Source organism: Phascolarctos cinereus, unplaced genomic scaffold, assembly GCF_003287225.1.
Source record: "Phascolarctos cinereus isolate Bilbo 61053 unplaced genomic scaffold, phaCin_HiC Scaffold_7;HRSCAF=346, whole genome shotgun sequence".
In the NCBI taxonomy this organism is placed as follows: Eukaryota; Metazoa; Chordata; class Mammalia; order Diprotodontia; family Phascolarctidae; genus Phascolarctos; species Phascolarctos cinereus.
The window spans coordinates 185,549,180-185,569,501 of NW_027556180.1; the positions used below are offsets into that span (position 1 = coordinate 185,549,180).

At 33.9% G+C, this 20,322-nt stretch overlaps 1 protein-coding gene across 1 annotated transcript in view; it reads right to left on the reverse strand.

Annotated features, from left to right (window-relative positions):
• Nucleotides 1–20,322, reverse strand: part of ROBO1 (roundabout guidance receptor 1) — a 480,872-nt gene that overhangs the window by 401,646 nt on the left and 58,904 nt on the right. The window contains exon 2 of the mRNA XM_078147422.1: nucleotides 8,564–8,890. Coding sequence (XP_078003548.1) covers nucleotides 8,564–8,890 — 327 coding nt within the window. The remainder of the gene's footprint in view (nucleotides 1–8,563; nucleotides 8,891–20,322) is intronic.

The window sequence follows — 20,322 nt, forward strand, 5'->3', positions numbered from 1 at the left end:
GAGTTTTTGCAAGATTCTGATAGTCTTTTTGTCAAATTGGATGGACAAGCTAATAGCTATTTTTCTTTGGTTTTCTTTACCAAAATTTATCCTTCTGATATATAGGAGGTCTGTGGGGGACTTGGGTGCTCTAAGCCCTCACACAGAACCATCTTCCTATAATTCTCCTTCCCCTTCTCCAAAAACTTTTTAAAATTTTATTATTTTCAATTCCAAATTCTCTCCCTACTTTCACCCCCTCCCCACCCACCTATTCAAAAGAAATATGATGCCCATTCTAGATATGTAATGCAAAACAAAGTTCCACATTAGCCATGTTGCGCCCCCCCCAAAAAAAAAGCAAGAAAAAGAAAGTTAAAAAAATGCTTCAATCTGCACTCAGGGCCCATCAGTTCTATCTGTAGAGGTAGATAGCATATTTCATTGTCCCGGATGCAGCTAAATCGTTAGCCGCTGATTATCATTACAATAATACTATTACTAAGGTACAGTGTTCTCCTTGTTCAGCTCTTTGCATCAGCTCATACAGATCTTTCCAGGTTTTTCTAAAACCGTCCCTCATCACTTCTTATAGCACAATAGCATTCTGTTACAATCAATCACCACAACTTATTCAGCCATTACCCAAACCCAACTGATAAGCATCCCCTCAGTTTCCAATTCTTTGCCACCACAAAAAGTTCTAAGTATTTTTGTACATTAGGTCCTTTTCCTTTTATCTCTTTGGGGTACAGACCTAGTAGTGGTATTTCTAAATCAAAGGGTATGCACAATTTTACAGCCCTTTAGGCATAGTTCCAAATTGTTCTCCAAAATGGTTGGTCCAGTTCACAACTCCAAAAGTGTGTTAGTGTCCCTATTTTTCTACATGTTCTGTAGTATTTATCATTTTCCTTTTCTGTCATGTTAGCCAAATCTGATTGGTATGAAGTGGTCCATCAGAATTGTTTTAATTTGCATTTCTCTTATTATTAGTGATTTAGAGCATTTTTTCATGATTATTGATAGCTTTGATCTTTTTCTTCTCAAAACTACCTGTTCATATGCTTTGACTACTTATCAATTGTTTTCCCAACATCTTTTTAAGACAATAAGCTGAAAAACAGCAGCAGATCTGCTTTGGTAACAGAAATTTCCTCATAAGGAGCTAGTTTGTACCTATAGAAATGCCAATAATCTCTGAAGTTCCTTGTAACTCAAAATCTATGATAGTAATGAAACCACAAATCTAAATAAAATACTTCAATATTTATATTTCAAAGGAGCTATCATATATTGTTGATTTATATACTCTGTCCAATGGTGTAGAACTCTACCCATTCTCATCCTACAGAATTCTTTTCCATATTTTCCCAAACTTCTCCACAGAGGCACTATCAACAAAATCTCATAGAAGGAATCTCAGAGGCCACAGAATCCAAACAGGAGCTGAACAAGAAACCTCTCTACAAGTACACCCCTCTCCCAACTTTTGTTTAGAGACCTCTTCACAAGGTAAATGTGGCAAACAAATGGCAAGCTCAGGCTCAAGGCAAAGAAAAACTTAAACGCAATTTAGAAGCCCATTTTACTTCTGAAGTGCTTTTAAGTTTTCCTCTACCTCAAGGCTGAGTTCACCACTTTTTAATTTCCACCTATTGCTCCTGGCTCTGTAATCTGTCTCTTCTATGTGAGAATCCTTCAGATACTTGAAGATAGTTAGGGTGTCTCCTAGATCTTCTCTTCTCCAAGCTAAACATCTTTCCCCCCCAATATGATACTGAGGGCCTCTGAATTCTATGCCTGCTTCCAAACATAAACATTCATGTATTATAACATCAATATTCTTCTGATGAAGCAACAAGTCTTCATACTCTCCAAAGGAGATTAACACACCCTTCCAAGGATCGAACATCAGCTGAAATAATAGATAAAGTTGAGATACACAGTTAAGTATAAGTATATATTTCCTATTAGTAGGAAATTATGGAAAAAAATATGATCTGATCATGTAGTGAGAACAAGAGGAAACAGACACCCTGAGTACTGCACAGTTTATTTATATTCATTACAATTACGTGCTTTTAGGTAGGAAAAAGTATGGCAAATCTCATACGGGGGTGTCTGTAGAAAACCGAACCACTCTGGTAATAACTTTTCCTCAGGCGGATGCCTCCTTGTCAAATATAACACTACTATATACTAATAAAACTATGTTTACTTACGATAATAGTACTCGTTCATTTTTCATTTCTCTCCACCCTTTCCAAAAGAATACACATACACTGAAACTATACTAAAAACTAAAGTTTGCATTACTTTATAAAAAAATTTAAAATGAAGTCCATCAATATATGAGAGAAATAGCGTTCTTTCAAAACATTAGCAAAGGTGATTTGCTTATAATAGTGACTATTTTAGAAAAAAGTCCACAGAATATCCCAGTTAGCAAAATCCACACACATTTGGTCTTTGGTTAATAGGACAAAACCCATAGTGAGTCTCTTGGTGTTTTAAAACTTTCTTTCTTTTTTTTCTTTTTTTAAGGCCTCACAGGAAAGATCTCTCTTCTGTGGCTCTTTTGGTAAGAAAGCCAGCAGATGTCTGTCTGGTCTAAAGGGAATTAACTTTTTCTCAGGAGAAAACAGCTTAAATAGCAAAAGAACAGCCATATGCTGACTATGCAATGCTTAACAGATGAAGTAGAGAAGCCTGTATTACAATGGAAAGCTGGAGGGTTTGAGTAACTCAAATTACTTTTCTTTAAAATTCAATGTAATTAACTAGGGTCAATTTACATATTAAATTTAGGTTATGTAAAAGGACTGACATATTAACCACATAAGACAAAAGAGAGAATGACAAATTTAATAATCAATGATATTATATGAAGGAAAATAGACCAGTTAAAATTTTTCTTAAACATACATCACTCAATTAATTGGCCTAATCCCTAATAAATTTATGACGCTGCTTTGGAGGTCTAATTTAAAAGCTTAAGTTTGACACAACTTGGTGGGTGAACTGTAATTTTTCTGCACTAATGATTCTTGGTCACAGAAATCTCTTCTCAGTTTCCCAGTCTTATTGCGCCACTCAAAGTTCATGGGTGCTCTGATTTTTAAATACGATACCAAATAAACATTTCATAACCCCTTCTTTCTGTTCCTTTATGTCAGCTCTCAAAAGCTCAGAAATCTAAATTTTATCAAGAGCTAGCAGATAGCCCTTCAAGCATCAATGAATAATCTTAGTAATTCTGCCAGGGTAGCAGTTCAAGTCAGAACAGTGCAGTAAAATGGAATACCCAAGGAACACCAATATTTTTTTTTCCTCATGGCACAGATTATGACACTTCATCAGCATTGCTGAGTCATAATGACAGTATGAACTATGGTCTAAACTAGTTTTAACTTTTTTTAATATAAGCTGATTATATTTTTAAAGGATAACCAGTAAATACAGCCTCTTTCTTGATTTCTAAAAATGTAGACCAATATCAGTTCTGCAAAAAAAGCAATTTAAAATATTACATTTTAGAATGTATTTGATAACAATTTTTAATGATCAGAAATTTCACTTGTTGATACATCTGTAAAATATGGCTGCATAAGCAAATAAAACACTAATAAATGTTTTTTAAAAGCTTTACCAACAACTATGTTTGAAACTTACATTACCTAAAGACACTTGTTAATGTCATTTCTTTAGGGTATTCACTAAAATTGCCTTAGTCTTCCTCTATTTGAGCCCTTGGACAGAAAAAAAAAAGAAAGTATATTTTGAACTTCCTCATACCTATGCCAATGAAACATTTAAAAAAAAAGTCTAACTAATATACTGAGAAAAAATACTTTAGCTATGGATTTAATAGTTAATAGTTAATTTAATTAAGTTAATTTAATAGTTAAGCTTTCTGAGCTTAATTTGTATGTACATATCATTATTCTCTTTGGTTCAAGTATTTTTCTAACTTACAAAGCCTTGGTGCTACCATTTGATAGGCAGACCAGAACAGTACGATTCATGACGACTGCGCCTTCTACCTAAAATTTTGTTTTAGTCACTTATTACCTCATTACCCAAAACAGTAACCTACATGTGCTTTTTTAGTCAATGAGCTAAAATGATGAAAAACAGAAATACAGTGGCACTGAATCTGGAACAAAGAAACAAATATTAAGAAAATTGTGCCAGTGCCCAAGAATCTGGTTTGTAAGGGTGAAAAGTAACTCCTAAACAATAATTACACTAGTTCAAAAAATATTTGTAGTGTATCCTAGTCAAGTTATTTTTTCAAATAAACAGACCACTTTCTAGGTCTCTTCAATTAGATTTTCTTACCTCACCTACTCAACAATACCATTCTTACTTATCCACATAAACCACCATTCTTAAAGATTATACTAATGACTAAATAAACATTACCTTAAAAACACTTTGGAAATGAAGACTACTTTGTTTATTTTTATATTTATTTTATTATTATATGCTCATTTATGTGCAGTAAACAATAAACTTTGATCCTCTGGAAACTGATAATATTTTGGAAACAGAAATAATAGGCTAGCATTTATGTAATACTTTATGCTTTGCAAAGCAATTTATAGATGTCATTTCATTTGATCCTCCCAAAAACCTTGCAAGCTAAATGCTATTTCTAATCTTCATTTCTTAGATGAAGAAATGAAAGGGGGTTAACTGACTTGCCCAGAGTCACAACGCCAATAAATGTGCAACAGGATTTGAGCTTAGGACCTCCTCATTCTAAGTCAAACCCTTTTACTATTATATTACAACACCATGCTGGAAAACATCTAAATGAATGTCTCTATTAACATTCCTAAATTTGGATATTTTCTGATGAAAGGGATCCATAATTTTAAAAGCTATGAGAAAAATACTGTCATATAATCCTATTTAATACTATGTGCTAGCTGATCTACATACACATGTCAGGTGAAGTATACTGGCAAGATTTTTAGCTTCTGATAAAAAAAAATGTATAGGTTTAAAAAAATTTACTGGACAATAATTGCCTCTTAAAGGCCAAATTACACAACACAGCTTTTAAAATTTCTGTTCACTAAAGGGCTTTAAGATAGGGTCTTTGATCACCGAAGCTAAAATCAGAGATGTTTTGAAAGGAAAAAAAAATCTACAAGGCCTCAATGCTGCTATTCTCACTTTAATACTGATTTATTTAAGATTCTGGCAATGAGAAATAATTGAGAAAAAAAGTAATATGAAGAGAGAAAGATAAGCAGACACACAGAAAGGGAAAGACAGAGTGAGACAGAGAGAAATTCAAGATATCCTTTCTGATTTACAAACTTTGTATACTAGGCAAACTAAAATTTCAGATAGCAATGGTTTCAAGATGTCATCTCCTTTTACCCTTTGGCCATACCCTCATCTTTTTATGACATTCTGTCAAATCACTTTGTCTACTGAGACTAAATTATAACTGTCTAGCCATCCCTGGGATTTGTGATATGAAATACTAGCTCACAATGTAGTCTGTCTAAATCCTCCAGGATAGGATCCAAATTACACTCTACACAAAGTAGAACATAACCAATCTATAACTTAGTAGGCAAGTCTTACCCTAAGGCTCACTCAAGAGAAGCTTTAAAGCAGAGCCCATGGCCACAAAGAGAATATTTAGGTTTAAAATATAAATGAATTCTGAAAGCTATAACAGTTTATTAGGTGCTCAAGTCTCCTACCTTTCAAACCATATTTCAATTAAAAAAAAAGCATAACTTCAATTTAAAAAAAAAGATTTAAAGGGAAAAAAAGAGTTAGATTTGTTTAAACTATGATAGAGCTCTGGTCTCAGGCTCTTATCTCCCCCAACCCTGATCCTTGATCCTATCTGTCAACTCTAATTTAGTAGTTTTACTTAATTCTTGATTTTTCTTTTGTTTATTTAGTTATCTATTTTTCATTCCTCTTCTTCTATTTTTTCTCAATTAAGTGGTTATTTCAAAACCTTCCCTCTTTTCCTATCCTCAAGTTTGCATGTTTATTAATTTTAAGACATATTGGTTTGCTTTGTTCTCTTCACATATTCTTTTCCTTTCCAGTTTATTTTGAAATTTTATTCCTTCTTCTTGTTCTATATACCTTTATTCTTTAACTTTGTTTAGCACAAAAGATTTAAAGGTTCTGAAGCACCAGATTTAAGCTCCTCAAATTTCTATGCTATTGCCTTTATTGCTCTTGCCAGGTTATCCCCTTTTTCTGTTCTATCTCAGTATCAATCTATGAGAGAAGTAATCTTGCAAAGAAGCAGCACGGCATATGAGAAATGATTCTGACTCCCAAATCATGTGGTCTAATTTTACCTCCTGCCCTTTCCAAAATTTACTCTCCTTCTTGATTTCTATGCCATCTCACTTCTGTGTCTATACCCTTCCAACACCCTTTTTTCTCTAGGGAACTCATACATCCCTTCTTTAGAGTCAAGGCATGGAAAAAAGATGGGGAAAAAAGATGGAAACAGGCAACAGTTGAAGGATTGTCAAAAGATAGGCACTCTGATACACTGCTGGTGAAACTGTGAACAGGTCAAATCATTCTGGAAAACATTCTAGAATTATGCAAATGTCCACACTGCTTGTCCCCAAAGAAGTCAATGACAAAAAGAAAGGCACCACATAAATCAAAATAATTAGAGTAGCCCTTCTGTAGTAGAAAAGAATAGGAAACAAATCTACTGAGAACTGGATAAACAAATCCAGTCATGTACTTAAATACTACTGTGTTGTAAAAAATGATAAATATAACTATTGTAAAGAAGCATCAGAAGACTTATATGAAGTGGTACAAAGTGAAGTAAGTAGAACAAGGAAAACAATATGGGCAATGGCCACAACAACGCAAATGGAAATAACAACTAATCAAAACTGAATGCTGACAAATTACAGTGACCAAGCTTGATCCAAAAAAGAGATTTGAAAAGACATCTTCCTCTACTTCTTTGCTGAATTGGGGAGTAATAGAGCACTGCCATATAATGCCATATTTTTTATTGATATGTTGGTTGGTCCTGTTGAACTTCTATCACCCTCTTTTTTTATTCTTTATTATAAAGAATGACTCTCTGGGAGAGAGAGAGAATTACACTGGGAAATTAGAGTAATGTAAAAAAAATCAATAAAAAAATTTTAATGGAAGAAATTTAATCTTACTTCCGCTATAAAACACTCAAAGCTCTGTCAAGGGCTTCATCTATGCTTAATCCACAAAGGCTCACAGAGATCTGATCTTCAAAAGTTTCCTAGTATCATTAATGTCTGACATATTTATCCAATTCTTATTTCATTTAATTCTAATCAAGGCTACTTAAGACAGAGATCATACACACACATTCAGAAGCTGACTGAGTGTAATCACCACAACAATGTACAAATTCTTGGAAAATGCCAAAGGCAGCTCCTGATAAAAAGCAAAACAAAAGATTTTCAATGTTTAGGTGTCACACTTAATAACTATCAAAATTATGGAGGCCCATATATCACCACCCAAAGAGCAAGTAAGCTGTAAGAGCTCAAGGATTCTGTCTTTTTTTTTATCTTTGTATTTCCACTGTCTTGCATAGAAAGTGCAATTAAGTGTTTTGCATACTGAATTACAATGCTAAAGTTCTAAATGGATTCAATGTTAGATACATCATATGAAATCTGAAAACATTATTAAAGATAGTATGTCCATATAGCATAAATTAATTGACATTTTATTTAACAATGTACACAAATTAAGAATGACTTTCATACCTCTCTCTCTGCCAGTTCTTATCCCTTTTACTTTATCAACATCTGCATCTTTAAAACACACTGAAACTTGTTAAGTAGAATTTGAATACTTATAGAATCAAAGATGAATCCAATTCTCATACAAATCCATCAACTACTATATTAAAAAGTCCTGCAAACATAGTTTAACATACAATAAATGTTTTCTAAAGTAATTTCACATAAACTACATGAGCTATAAATCTAACAATCCCTTTGTATCTCAGATCTCTCAAAGTGCATTCAAAACCAATTATTTTCAATGAAATAGCAAAGTATACACATATACAATGCTGTATAAATATAGCTTTGCAAAAAGTATAATATATTTCCAAGGGTAACCAAGAGTTGAAATACTGAATCTTTATATACATATATATCTTATATAACTAGCTAACAATGTAGTTCTCTAAATGAACATGCATATAGTCTTTTTCAGTTACTACATCATAAAGAATTATATTAAATAAAACTAAAACCAACTGTAAAGGGAAAAAAATTTCCCCCATTAAGATGCAATGACAAAGAACTCCAACATCCTCTTTTCTACACCTCCAAATCAAAAGAAGGAGAGCTCAAAAACTAAGTGTAAATAGATACACACACATGCATGTGGGCACACACAGCCATGACAAGATGTATATATAAAAAAATGCAAATGGCTTATTTCATTCATTTTTATATAAAGCTAGAAATTTTCCTCAGGCATACAGTATTATTTAATTTCATTTTCCATTACCATTATCAGAACAACTGCTTTATCTCCAAAACCAGAAATTACTTACTTGCTACCTCCAGCGATGCATTATGGCTCACAGCTTCTCCAAGATAATTCCGTGCTACACAGATATAGACCCCTTCATCAGGCCTACTTTTGCGTCCATGTACTATACGTAAGAAAAATAAAGATCCACTTGGAAGTAACATTCGGTGTGAACGAGAGTCATCTTTGTCTGTTTCCACTCTTTCTCCTCCTTTATACCATTCAATAGTTGGTGTGGGTCTGCCTTCTGCTTTACAATTCAAAGTAGCTGGTTCGCCTTTAGAAACAATGAGATCGGAAGGATGTTCAACAATACGAGGAGGAAAATCCTCCTGACGAAGACGGGAACCTGCAAGAGAATTGAAAAATGATGACATTTATGTATTACTTTTAAGAGATTTAAATTTGTTTTGCTTAAAAAGACTTTTATTGGCCTGTCATTCAAGAACTCATACAATCTCTCCTCAATCGACCTTTGTAAAACTATCTTCCACAATCCCCAATGTACAACCAGGCAGCCCAGTTTACCCATATGACTCATTCCTTCTTTCATGCTTTGATGTCCTAGCTCTTTGCTCTTCTCTCAGCCTAAATCCTACCTATCCTTCCTTGAAGCATCCCTGGCTCATTCTAGCCCTCAGTTAATTGTAGTTAACCTATAACTAATTACAATATTTTTTTAATGAATAGTGTTGTTTTCCCATTAAGACTGTGAGTTTCCTGAGTAGAGACTCACAGTAGAGACTGTATAAGAATACACATTTTTGCAAGCCCTAATGCCTGCTATAAGCACAAAAATAATAAAAGTTTGCTATTATAGAGGATATTAATATTCATAAATATTTTATTAATTAAAATATTAAATATTCGTATTTATTTTATAACAGTCCTGCAAAGTAGATGGTACATATAAATCTCATCCCAATTTACAGCTGAGAAAATTTGACTTAGATCAAAGTGTCAGAACTACAGCTTGGACCAAGGTCTTCTGATTTATTATTTTTGGGGGCAAAGGGGGGGAAAGGGGAGGGCAACTGGGGTTAAGTGATTTGCCCACAACTACTAAGTATCTGAGGTCAAATCTGAATCCAAGTCCTTCTAACCCCAGGGCAGCTGCTCTATTCACTGCAGTACCTAGTTGCCCCTTCTGATTTATTCCTTGAAATATTCCTGAATAAATGCTCCCAAGTATAATTTCAAAACATGATTAATGAAAAAAATTTAACAGACAGCAAGATTGATGATTCCAAAATTACCTAGGGGTAGTTACTCAACTTTATATATATAAATCAGTTACATATCAAAAATAAAATTTAAATTAGTTATTTGGAATTCCAAATGTATTTTCCCATAGAAACACTGTGTTTGTATATTTGTGTAGGCATGGTTGTTAGCTCCCTTTTCCATCCCACAAAAGCTCATTTAACTCATTATTGAGACACACAGAAAGATATGAAATATAGTACTGCATACTGTTAAAATTAATTATCTGAAATAAAAAAGAAACTGAGGACAAAGTTACCAAGCCATCTGTGATTTAATTTGCCAAGCTAGCATTTGTATACCAAATCAGGTCACCTGACTCCTCAGAGGTCAGAGACAAGGAGTGATTTTAAAAACCTGATTTTATAACAGCAAAGGGGAATTTTTTAAAAAAGGGCAGAAACTTCTTTTGAACATAATTGAATTGGACAGGGAAGATCACCTGACTGTTAGCTTCTCCCAGGTTTTCTTAAGCCTATCCAGAAGTCCTTGCCTTGCAGGTGGTGGTGCCTTTTATAACCAGAAAGTGTATTGGGAAAGAGGAACTTGTGATCAGAAGTTAGCAGTCACCCCCCCCCACACACACACACACCTTTCTTAGAAGAGTTCAACTCTAGCACAAGCAAAAAGGGGCATTATCCACTAACACCGGAAAGGGGAACTTAACCCCTGGCTAACCTTTCTCCAAATGCCAGAAAAGGGAACTTAGCCTCTGGTCAACCCCTCTTTCTGCTAAAAAGGGAAATTTAGCCTTTGGAAAACCTTATAACTTTATGATTATTTTATTCTTCTAAATTATCTGCTACTCATTGATAAAGTCTTATCAATCTATCTATTCACTAAATCCATAGTTAACCTAAACTTAAGAGACTATCTATGGTAGTTTGGCTTAGCTGTTGGGGCTAGCTTTTCCTAAAGAAGGGAGTTGAATCCTATAATCAAACTAAAATTAAATCGAAGTAATCAAGATTGATTTCCTGTTCAAGAACAGAGGTATCAAACTCACAGGGTGCAAGTGCCTGCAAAACTCCCAAGAGCAGAAACCAGGTTAAAATGGAACTGGGAAATATTTAACAAGATAACTATAAATATAACACCACACAGACAACGTTAATTTGTAGTTTTCCAAGTCAATATGCAGCTCAAAGGGATCTGTTTTTATTTAAGTTTGACACCACTATTATAGACCTTAAATGTGATGGCTAACAATGTCTCTATGGGAAAACAATTCAACATTCCAATTTGGGGCACCAACAATACATATCTTCCTATTGCAATATGATTAGGGAAACCTTTAACTGCAAGTCACTGGTAGTTGCTAACATGGCCTAGAGCCTTTACCTCCAACAAGGCAGCAGCAGTTGATAGGGAGTCAGGCACAGAAATAGGAATCTGGCTTGTATAAACATTTCAGGACACACTGTGGTGCCAGGTACAGTTGTTCTAATAATACAGGTACAATTGTTCTAATAAACAATTTTAATTTCTTCTGAGAGTATGAGGAATTGGCCCTTTTGCTTCCCTTTCCACTGCCACTACTTGTTGCTTCTAATCAAGGCTTATTTCCCTTCCTGGTACACTATGGAAAAGCATATAGTTCCACAGCTTCCCTATGTTCTCATTTCACAAATAAGTCTTTTTTTCCTTTAAAGAACTCCCAAGGTAATGTTCTTGACAACAAAACAAAACAAGGAATAATAAAAAAAAAAGTTCCTTCCTATGCCCACCTCTTCTTTTTTTCTCAGCAGAGAAAACTACATACAGATGCTAATGACAGATCTCCCTATCCAAGGACACAACAGTTTATCTACATTTCAAAGAAAATACAAATAAATTCTGGCTATCACAACATGGGGGGAGAGGATTTAAAAAGTAGGACATGCATTGGCGGGAGCTGATGTCTTCTTAAATTCTTTGCAACTCACAATCTGTATTCCTATAGTTGCTGCAAGATTTGACTAGTAATGGGATATAAGAGAATCTGTGGGCATAACAGAGGGTAAAGAAGTACTTGCCTTGGGTATTCAGTCTTTGATTTAATCTTTACTACCTTGATTCTTATCACTGCAGACCTGATTTTTGGCTAAACCAAGAATTAGGGCTGGGGTAAAAATATTGCATAGAACGCAGCAGAGGAAGAAAGAGAGGGAAATTCCAAAAAAGAAAATTCAAATTGTAGCAGCCAAAGGAAAGGAGAATTCCTGTAGATGCCAGAATTTTCTGGGTGAACATTAATATATAAAATATACATATATGTAAATGATATGTCATCTATACACAGTAACGCACAAACATCCCCAAAAATGTAATAAAATAAATAATCCCTTCTACTTCATTCATTGTCCTAAAATCATAACTTTAAAGTTGACAAAGAGCTTTGAGGTCACAGTCTAACCTCCTCACATTTTACAACTGCAGAAATTGAGGCCCAGAAAAATAAAATAACTTGCCCAAAGTCATAGAAGTAGTTAAATCCAAGTCTTATGACTACAAATTCTTTCCACTAAACCACTCTACCTCTCAAGGACAGAAGGGAAAGCATGATGGTAAAAGGCAGGGCCCAGTATCTTTGAATGTCCCCCAAACTTTAATGGAAGGATCCCAAAGTGACACTGGGGGAAAAGTGTGAAACTGCCTGGCCATCAGGCACTTATCCTCTAGCTTAGTGAATAAAGGAAGATTTTTTAACTATCAAACTGATATTTTTTTAATCACCCTAAACCGTTTCTTTTAAATTCTATCTTTTCCTTGCTATAAGTGAAAGATAATATAGTAAAATTCCTGGATATCTAAAATCTTACTAAAATGTATCATTCTAGAGAGTCAAGTTATCACTTCAAGAACCAATTTCTCTTCTTTTAAAAATGTACCATACATTTCTTTATATTCTTAAAGCACAGTGAACATAATTTAATCTATTCTTTATGATTGCAGGGTTATCATCTGAACATCAGTTTCTATGCTATGCTCACAAAGTGATGCCCTCAGGACTTAGCTGAATATGTGAAGCTATTTACTTTTACAGTAAACTCCCTGGCTAGGGCAATTTTTGAGTTGTCTGCTTCTCAGAGTTTTTGTGAGTCCTCCCTTGCTGTCAACTATAACTTATGTAGTAGTCAGTGTGCTTACCCATATCATTTCCTACCATGAATCTGGAAGTTGTATATCCAATTTTTAAAAATATTTTTGAAGACTTAAGCACTACAATATCTCTTGAATTTGGGCTCAAAACATCATCTTAGAAGGAGAGGAAAGAAGGTATACTATGAAAAGAAACAAGTGAACATGAACTCAAAACCATCCAGAAATTACTCACAAGATGTACTAGAACCATGAGAGCAAAACACTCTGGCTAAAAAAAATTTCTCATTTTTTTAAAGATTAATAAGAAGTGGAACTTGTAAAGGTAGCTAGCTGTACAAGTTTACAGTAACATTTAAAAATGTTTCATGAGGAAAATAGAAATGTGGCTCTGGAAGAGGAGCTAAAAAGTAAAAAGAGGGAAATTAAAGAAGGAAATGGGATAGTGAGATGGAGTCAGACACAAAGAGAAAGAAGGAACCCCTCAAGAGCACACTACTAGTGTAAGAAAAAATGTCTTAAGGTACAACAAAATTATTAAAGTAAAATTAATTTTCATTCATTTTTTTAAAAAATAGCTATATAAAATATACATTAATTGCTAAAGAGCAGAAATGGACTTCATGATAACAAAAAGTTTGGAAGATACTGACCTTGTGTCTAATTCAGTTGTGTGACCCTCAAAGCTGCGTGGGTGAAGTGAACATGAAATGAACCAAATAACTGTATCAATACCAGAAGTGATCTAGCCTCCCCCAAGCCCTATAAGGAATGACAAGAACCAGGCCTTGAGGTACTTAGGATTACAAAGTATCATGGAATTCTTAATATCTTTTATATTTCACATTTAAGCCTAGAGTTGAACCAGAGATAGGCTGATGTTTGGAAACAAGGGAGTCAGATACCATTTTTAGAAGTTTCATTCCTCAGGTTGTCATCACATTATAAGAATTATTTCATCTTTTAAGAAATTTCAACTTTGGCATCACTGAAATATTAACCATATGGCTTGCCTAGGGAGATGATACTGGTGAAAACTGTGGTGTTTGACAAGAAATTGCTAAGAGATTCACAATTATTAAAAATAAGTCCAGAAGTCTGAAGCTTCTGGGCAAACTATTTTCAGAGAAGGAATCTATAATTTTCTGGTGAGCCCCTTTTAATATGTTAGTTAATCTTAGTGGTAGTGTCACAAAGCTAACTGTGATCTCTTCTAATAATGTGCTTAAATAACTTTTAGAGTCAGGTTGAGGAAAATATTCTGCCTCTTCTTGTAGACACTGTATATACAAGGCATTTACTACCACCTGAATTTCTTGGCATATCATCTACTTTAGTATAACAAGCTAAAAAGGAGTCTCTAATTTCAATAATCAGAGATGATCTTCCTCAAATACCATGCAGTAAACAACTCTAAGTAAATCTGATTTGCTTATCACAATCGGGTTTTTAGCAATACTCTACTCCTGTTTTAGTATTTCAGTTTATATTCTCCTGGACTTAGACAGGTAATACCATTAAACATGGCCCTAGCAATACAGCTGGTTGTATAACATGTCATAGTATCAACTCAGTAGGGATAATCTCATCACCAGTAGGTAGACCAAAAGCCCCTACTCAAAGCCTCATCTAAGCTACTAGGTGACCTGGGCAATGGAAAAGAGGTGACGGGTGCTAGTAATGAGTGCTAACAGCCTTGCAATTTTAGGCCCTCTATAATGATTAGTTGACATTCTTGGAAAAAATGAAACCAGAATGCAAAAGCTGCTGCTGGAAAAATGACTTGGAGGTTTTCCTAAGAAAGGCAAACAAAGAAAGCACGTGTACTTAAAACCAACCAACATTTCATGGAACTATGAGTGATGTCATTGCAAAGTTCATTATGAGCATAAGCAAAAAGAGCATCATAAAGATAATTTAAGTTTATACATCAATATCTGCTAAAGGTGTGGCATAATGGAAAGAGAACTGGCATGAGACTCAGAAAGAACAGGTTCAAGGGTGATCTCTAATTCTTATTGATGATGTGCCCCTAGGCAAGTCACTTTATTTCTAAGTGCCCCATGCAATTCTCTAAGACTATGTTTCAGAATTGTTGCCCTGCATTAATTGGTGAAAGAGAAGGATAACTCTTCATCTGGAGCTCCCATCTCAAATCTAATTTCTGTAAATATGCTGCATAGGATGAAGAGGTAGGGAAATATCACCAAAAAAAAAAAATCTTGCTAAGGTACTCCAAATTAAATTAACATCAATGTATACTGATCCCTGATTATTTGAACCTGAAGGTCTACATAGGAGAAAAGTGGCAAAACATTGGAAATCATAGCTCAGAATTGAGAAATGAAAAAGGCCAAAGCCTTATAGATTAATTAGATGTCTCAAGCTTCTATAAAATAAGATAGAGCATTCTGAACATGATCAGCATTAAACAACTCTGCAAAAAAAAAATAAAATGTACTATATCAGCAACCATTTGATCTCTTCCTTGTAAAGTGGACTAATGGCAACAAAAATAAGCACCATTTCAGAAACCAGATAAATTACATGCGAGGAAATTACACATGAGGAAAAAATTATGATATGTGAATATAATAGAATATTATTATGCCATAAGAAATGCCAAAATAGATTCAAAGAAAACCTGAAAGACCTCATGAACTGCTGCAGAGTAAAGTGAGCGAAAGTAGAACGATTTATATGACTACATTAATTTATGATTTTATAAATCTGTAATCCATCAAATTTATTTTTCATAAATAATAAATTCATAATTTATAACTATTTTGAAAAATATTTTAGAACTCTGATCAATGCAATGACAAGCCATAATTCCTGAGAATGAGAAATGAAGCATCCCCTTCAAGAAATGTGATAGGCTTAAAATGCAAAATGAAGACATCATACACAATGTGGGAATTTGTTTTACTTAGCTGTACATATTTCTTATAAAGGTTCTCTCTCTCTCTCTCTCTCTCTCTCTCTCTCTCTCTCTCTCTCTCCCCCTTTTTCTGTGTGTGTGAAGTTGTCGGGGGAAAGACTACAATGAAAAATAAAATCTTGTTCATTTGACAAAAATGATAAATTTTAATTTAAAAAAAATTACAAAATAAAAGACTAGAAGCTGTATAAACTCATAAACTAATACAATAAATATATAAAATGCTGACACGAGATGTATGATCACAGGCATGTCTCTATAGGCCTGTTTCTCCATTTATAAAGACTGAAATAGCATCTAGTTTGAATGACTGTTGTGAGAATCAAATGATATAAGGTATGTAAAGTGCTTTTAAAACCTCCAACAGCAATTATATAAACCATAAATGTCAGCTCATATTTTACATCAACTTTTTTACATGACTGACCTTGAATTAATAATGCTATTAATATCACACATATGATAACATGTTTTTGTAATTAAAAACATTTATTATCAATATGAAGAAAACTGATGTAATTTTCTTCCTCAAAGTCTAGATTTATCCATTCTGATCAGAGTCTATGGATTGATATCTCTTGTCTCTTACATACTACCTAATAACCACCATCCTAATTATTCAAGTTTAGGAATATTTTAAGAGATAGTATAAGAAAAATTCCTCTTGCAACTAGGAAATACTACATTATGACTCTCTATTTTAATCTTCACAGAAGATATCAAATCTAACTGGGTCAAAGAAGGGCCTTGAATAATAAACCTGAAATGCTGATCAGCTGACTTTGAGAGTACAATAGGAAAGACAATAGGAGTGAAGCTGGTAGCCAGTAAGAACAGAGAAGGAAAAAGACAGAAAACTGGTTCAGTAACAGTCCCAACAAACAAATATAATAGATATATGTAAAAGGTATTAGGATACATGGATACAAATATTTATGCTATCCCAGTTGGAAAAAAGAGATGTAAACCTAAATGCTAAGTATTTAAGGGAAATACATGCGAAGTGATATGATCTTTACAATGGGGAAATCCTTGTTTGTGAACATTGTTTTCCTTTTTTCCCCTTTTTTAATAAGACACTTTAATGGAAAAAGTGGGCAGAAGGTGACTAGATTATGGTTTTAAGGGACTGTACTCTATTGCTAACTACCTTTAAAAAATTTTTCTCATTTGCCAATAATATATTGTTTCTATTTTTCCCTATATTTCAAGTCTGCTTCCCTTCTGTGGATAAGGATAGGATACAATGAGTTGATTTGTTTTGTTTTTTAATTCCCTAAACAGGATGAGAAACAGAAGTTTAGTCTAATGATGTTCTTAAGAATCAACAGGAACCTAAGTTTCTTTTCTAGATTCTTTGGTGGAAAACATTAAACCTGAAGTGATTTAAATATCCTTTGGCATTCCTTATTATAGCATCTTGTAATATAACCCTATGCTAGCAAATTTCACAAAATTACTAATAGCACAAGGAGACCAAAGTTGTACGAGTAGCTGACATACAATGAATATTAACAGAAAATTTGGTGACATCTGTCTGAGAGGATATAATAGCCTTGACAACTAAGTTGTAATCTATCAGCACATCTACATTTTTTAAAGAATCTTTACCTGGTTCTCAGTCTTGTTATTTAAGCTCCATTTACATTTTACTAAGAAGAATGGCCCCCAGTTATTAACATAAATCCTATAGTGGGCACCAATGCTATAATTTTTCTGTCAAGAATTTCAATCCACAAGGGTATGTTTGTTAAAAACGGGAATGCAGCACCTATTAATTACAGAGTATATATGCTGTTAAATATCCTGTACTGAGTTCTATACTTTCCCCAATACATACTTTTGTATTATAACTAAAGAAAAAAATAAAACCATACTTGCACTCTAAATACTTAGTAAGTAAAGTTGGCCTGAAATTTTGTATAAGCGATAGACTTTAAGTGAAATTTGTACATTAAACATAGTACAAAATGAATTATCATTTTCTCCCAGCTTCTATAAACTTTGTATGAGTTTCTGTGAAATATGACAACCAATTTTCTCTTACAAGGATAAGTCTCATTTCCTTGAAGATATATTATTGAGCAAGGAACAGCACACGGATGAAAGAGAGCATGATCTAATACACTGGAGTCAAACTCAAAAAGAAAAAGGTCGCTAAACCATACATAAGGCTCCCTATGGGCCTCATATTAACTTAGAAAATCACCTGTTTACATATTTATTTTTCTGTTAATACATCAACACATGAAAATCTGATAGGAATTTATTTTAATCTGGTTCAGAATATACTTGGGAATATTATGAGCCCCAAGTTTGACACTTCTGGCCTAGTGCACAGAAAGTTGACCTCACAGTCAGGAAAAAACTGTGTTCAACTACTGACTGCCACATAGTATTTGTGTAATCCTGGGCAAATCACTTAACCCCTGAGTTCCCATAAACAGCTTTCAGACTATAATTTTAAGAACAAATGCCAATCTATGTTGTTAGGAGGAAGTTATTCGCCAGGAATTCCAGGAATACCAGGTTCATCCTACACCTCCCTCCTCCCCACTCAAAAAACTACCTAAAACCTTTTCAGATTCTTTGATGACATTAGTTATTTAACATAAATAAAACTTGAAAAATTTGAGGATGTAATCATTAAGGTACTGAATCCCTCTACCTCCTACAAAGAGAATCAGAATTATTTTCCAGTGGCATGTATACTTGATATGTACAAAAGGATGAACATGATCCAACCTACTTGGAAAAACACAGTACAGCAAGACATGTGTATTATGGCCTGGGGAAGACTAACTACCACATAGAAAACAACAACACAAGGTTAAATTTCAGAAAGGACCAGCAAACATAGGTTTCTCTTAAGGAGGAGTTTTTCTTTTGTGGGATCCTTTGTAGTGAAAAGGCATCCTTGGTCTGTACAGTTCCTCTAGATTCTAAGGCTATAAAGATGGTATAAAGCTGCTCTCCTCTAGTGCAGAGAATACAGGACTTTGAAGATAATGATTTGTTTCCTAGATTCTGGAAAACTTGCTTATCTGCTGAGCCATCAGAAAAATTCCCAAACATACAGACTTTCATTTGATGAAAATTAAAAAGAATTCTGCCAGTAGAATGATCTACCAAAGTCTAACTCTTCTTAATGTCTTATTAAGCCATGATGGTGACCCTTGATTTTCAAAGACTGTACCTGTGGAACATGGGCTAGAATTTTTTGGCCTGTGTAATTCACAAAGATGATTTTAAAAGAAGTAAAGGGTTTGCAATCTTCATTGTGGAGATAGCTCCTGAATTGATGAAATGAGAAATCATTTGAAGTCCTGAAAAAGGTATGGGTCTAATACATATTCTTAGACCAGCATCAATCGGACATCTCAAACTCAAAATGACCAAAACAGAACTTAATATATTTTCCAAAAAATCAATTCCTTTTCCAAACTCTTCCATTTCTACTGAGGGTGTCACTATTCTTCCAGTCCCTCAGGTTCACTATCTTGACATCATCCTCAGCTCCTAAATCACTCTCATACTCCCAATCCAAGCAAATGCCAAATCTTACCATTCCTACCTTCACTAGTTTCTCTCGTTTTTAGCTTTTCTCCTAAATAGCCTCCACTTTAGTACATGCCCTCATTACCTTTTGCCTGGATTTGATATTGATTCATATTTTCTGCATGCTACAATGTCAAAACAGATGGCATACCAATAAAAATATACATTAAAATTCATGTAATATGTGCATATATACACAAATAGTTAAGTTTGGAGACTAAAATAACTTCAGTGCAATAAAATAGAATACATTTTTCTATTGATGTTACCTCTCAATTCCACTACTTTAATTGTATCAAATTAGCTTGATGACAAAAGCTTGCTCCAAGCTAAATCATTAGAATTCCCACCCAGCTTTCAAGAATGCTAATCCTAGAATTAAAAGTTCTAATATATGTAGGGGAGGAAGGAGTAGGAATCAGCACTTCTGATTCAAAGTGCTCGTATGTGAATTTAAAAAAAAAATTAATTGCTTACCTTAACATATAACTAAAATCCAGTTGGGGATTAAACACAAATGCTTAATGATAAAGCAAAGACGTTTTTAAAAAGAAAACATTACCTAGTCTGTCATGTAGATTATACTATCAGTTAGTTTCTAACCAAATAGTCTATCTCCTATTTTAAAATAATCAAAATCAGGCTGGAAAAAAGTAAGTTTTTAAATATACTAGTCATCCCAAAGCCATACTTAAATATCCTGGGTTCCAGCAATGCCCGTATGAAAGAGAACTGCAGTTTAAAGGATAATTGTCTAAAGTCAATTATACTTTCAGAAAACAAAATAGTTAAAATGGCCTTTTAAGGGATTAGTAATAAATCCCTACAGGAATGCAGTCAACTTCAATCATATTTAAAACTCACTCCACTCTTCAGATAACAGCTGAGAAGAAGAAACTGATGAAGAAACATGGAAATAACCTATCCATTTACCACCT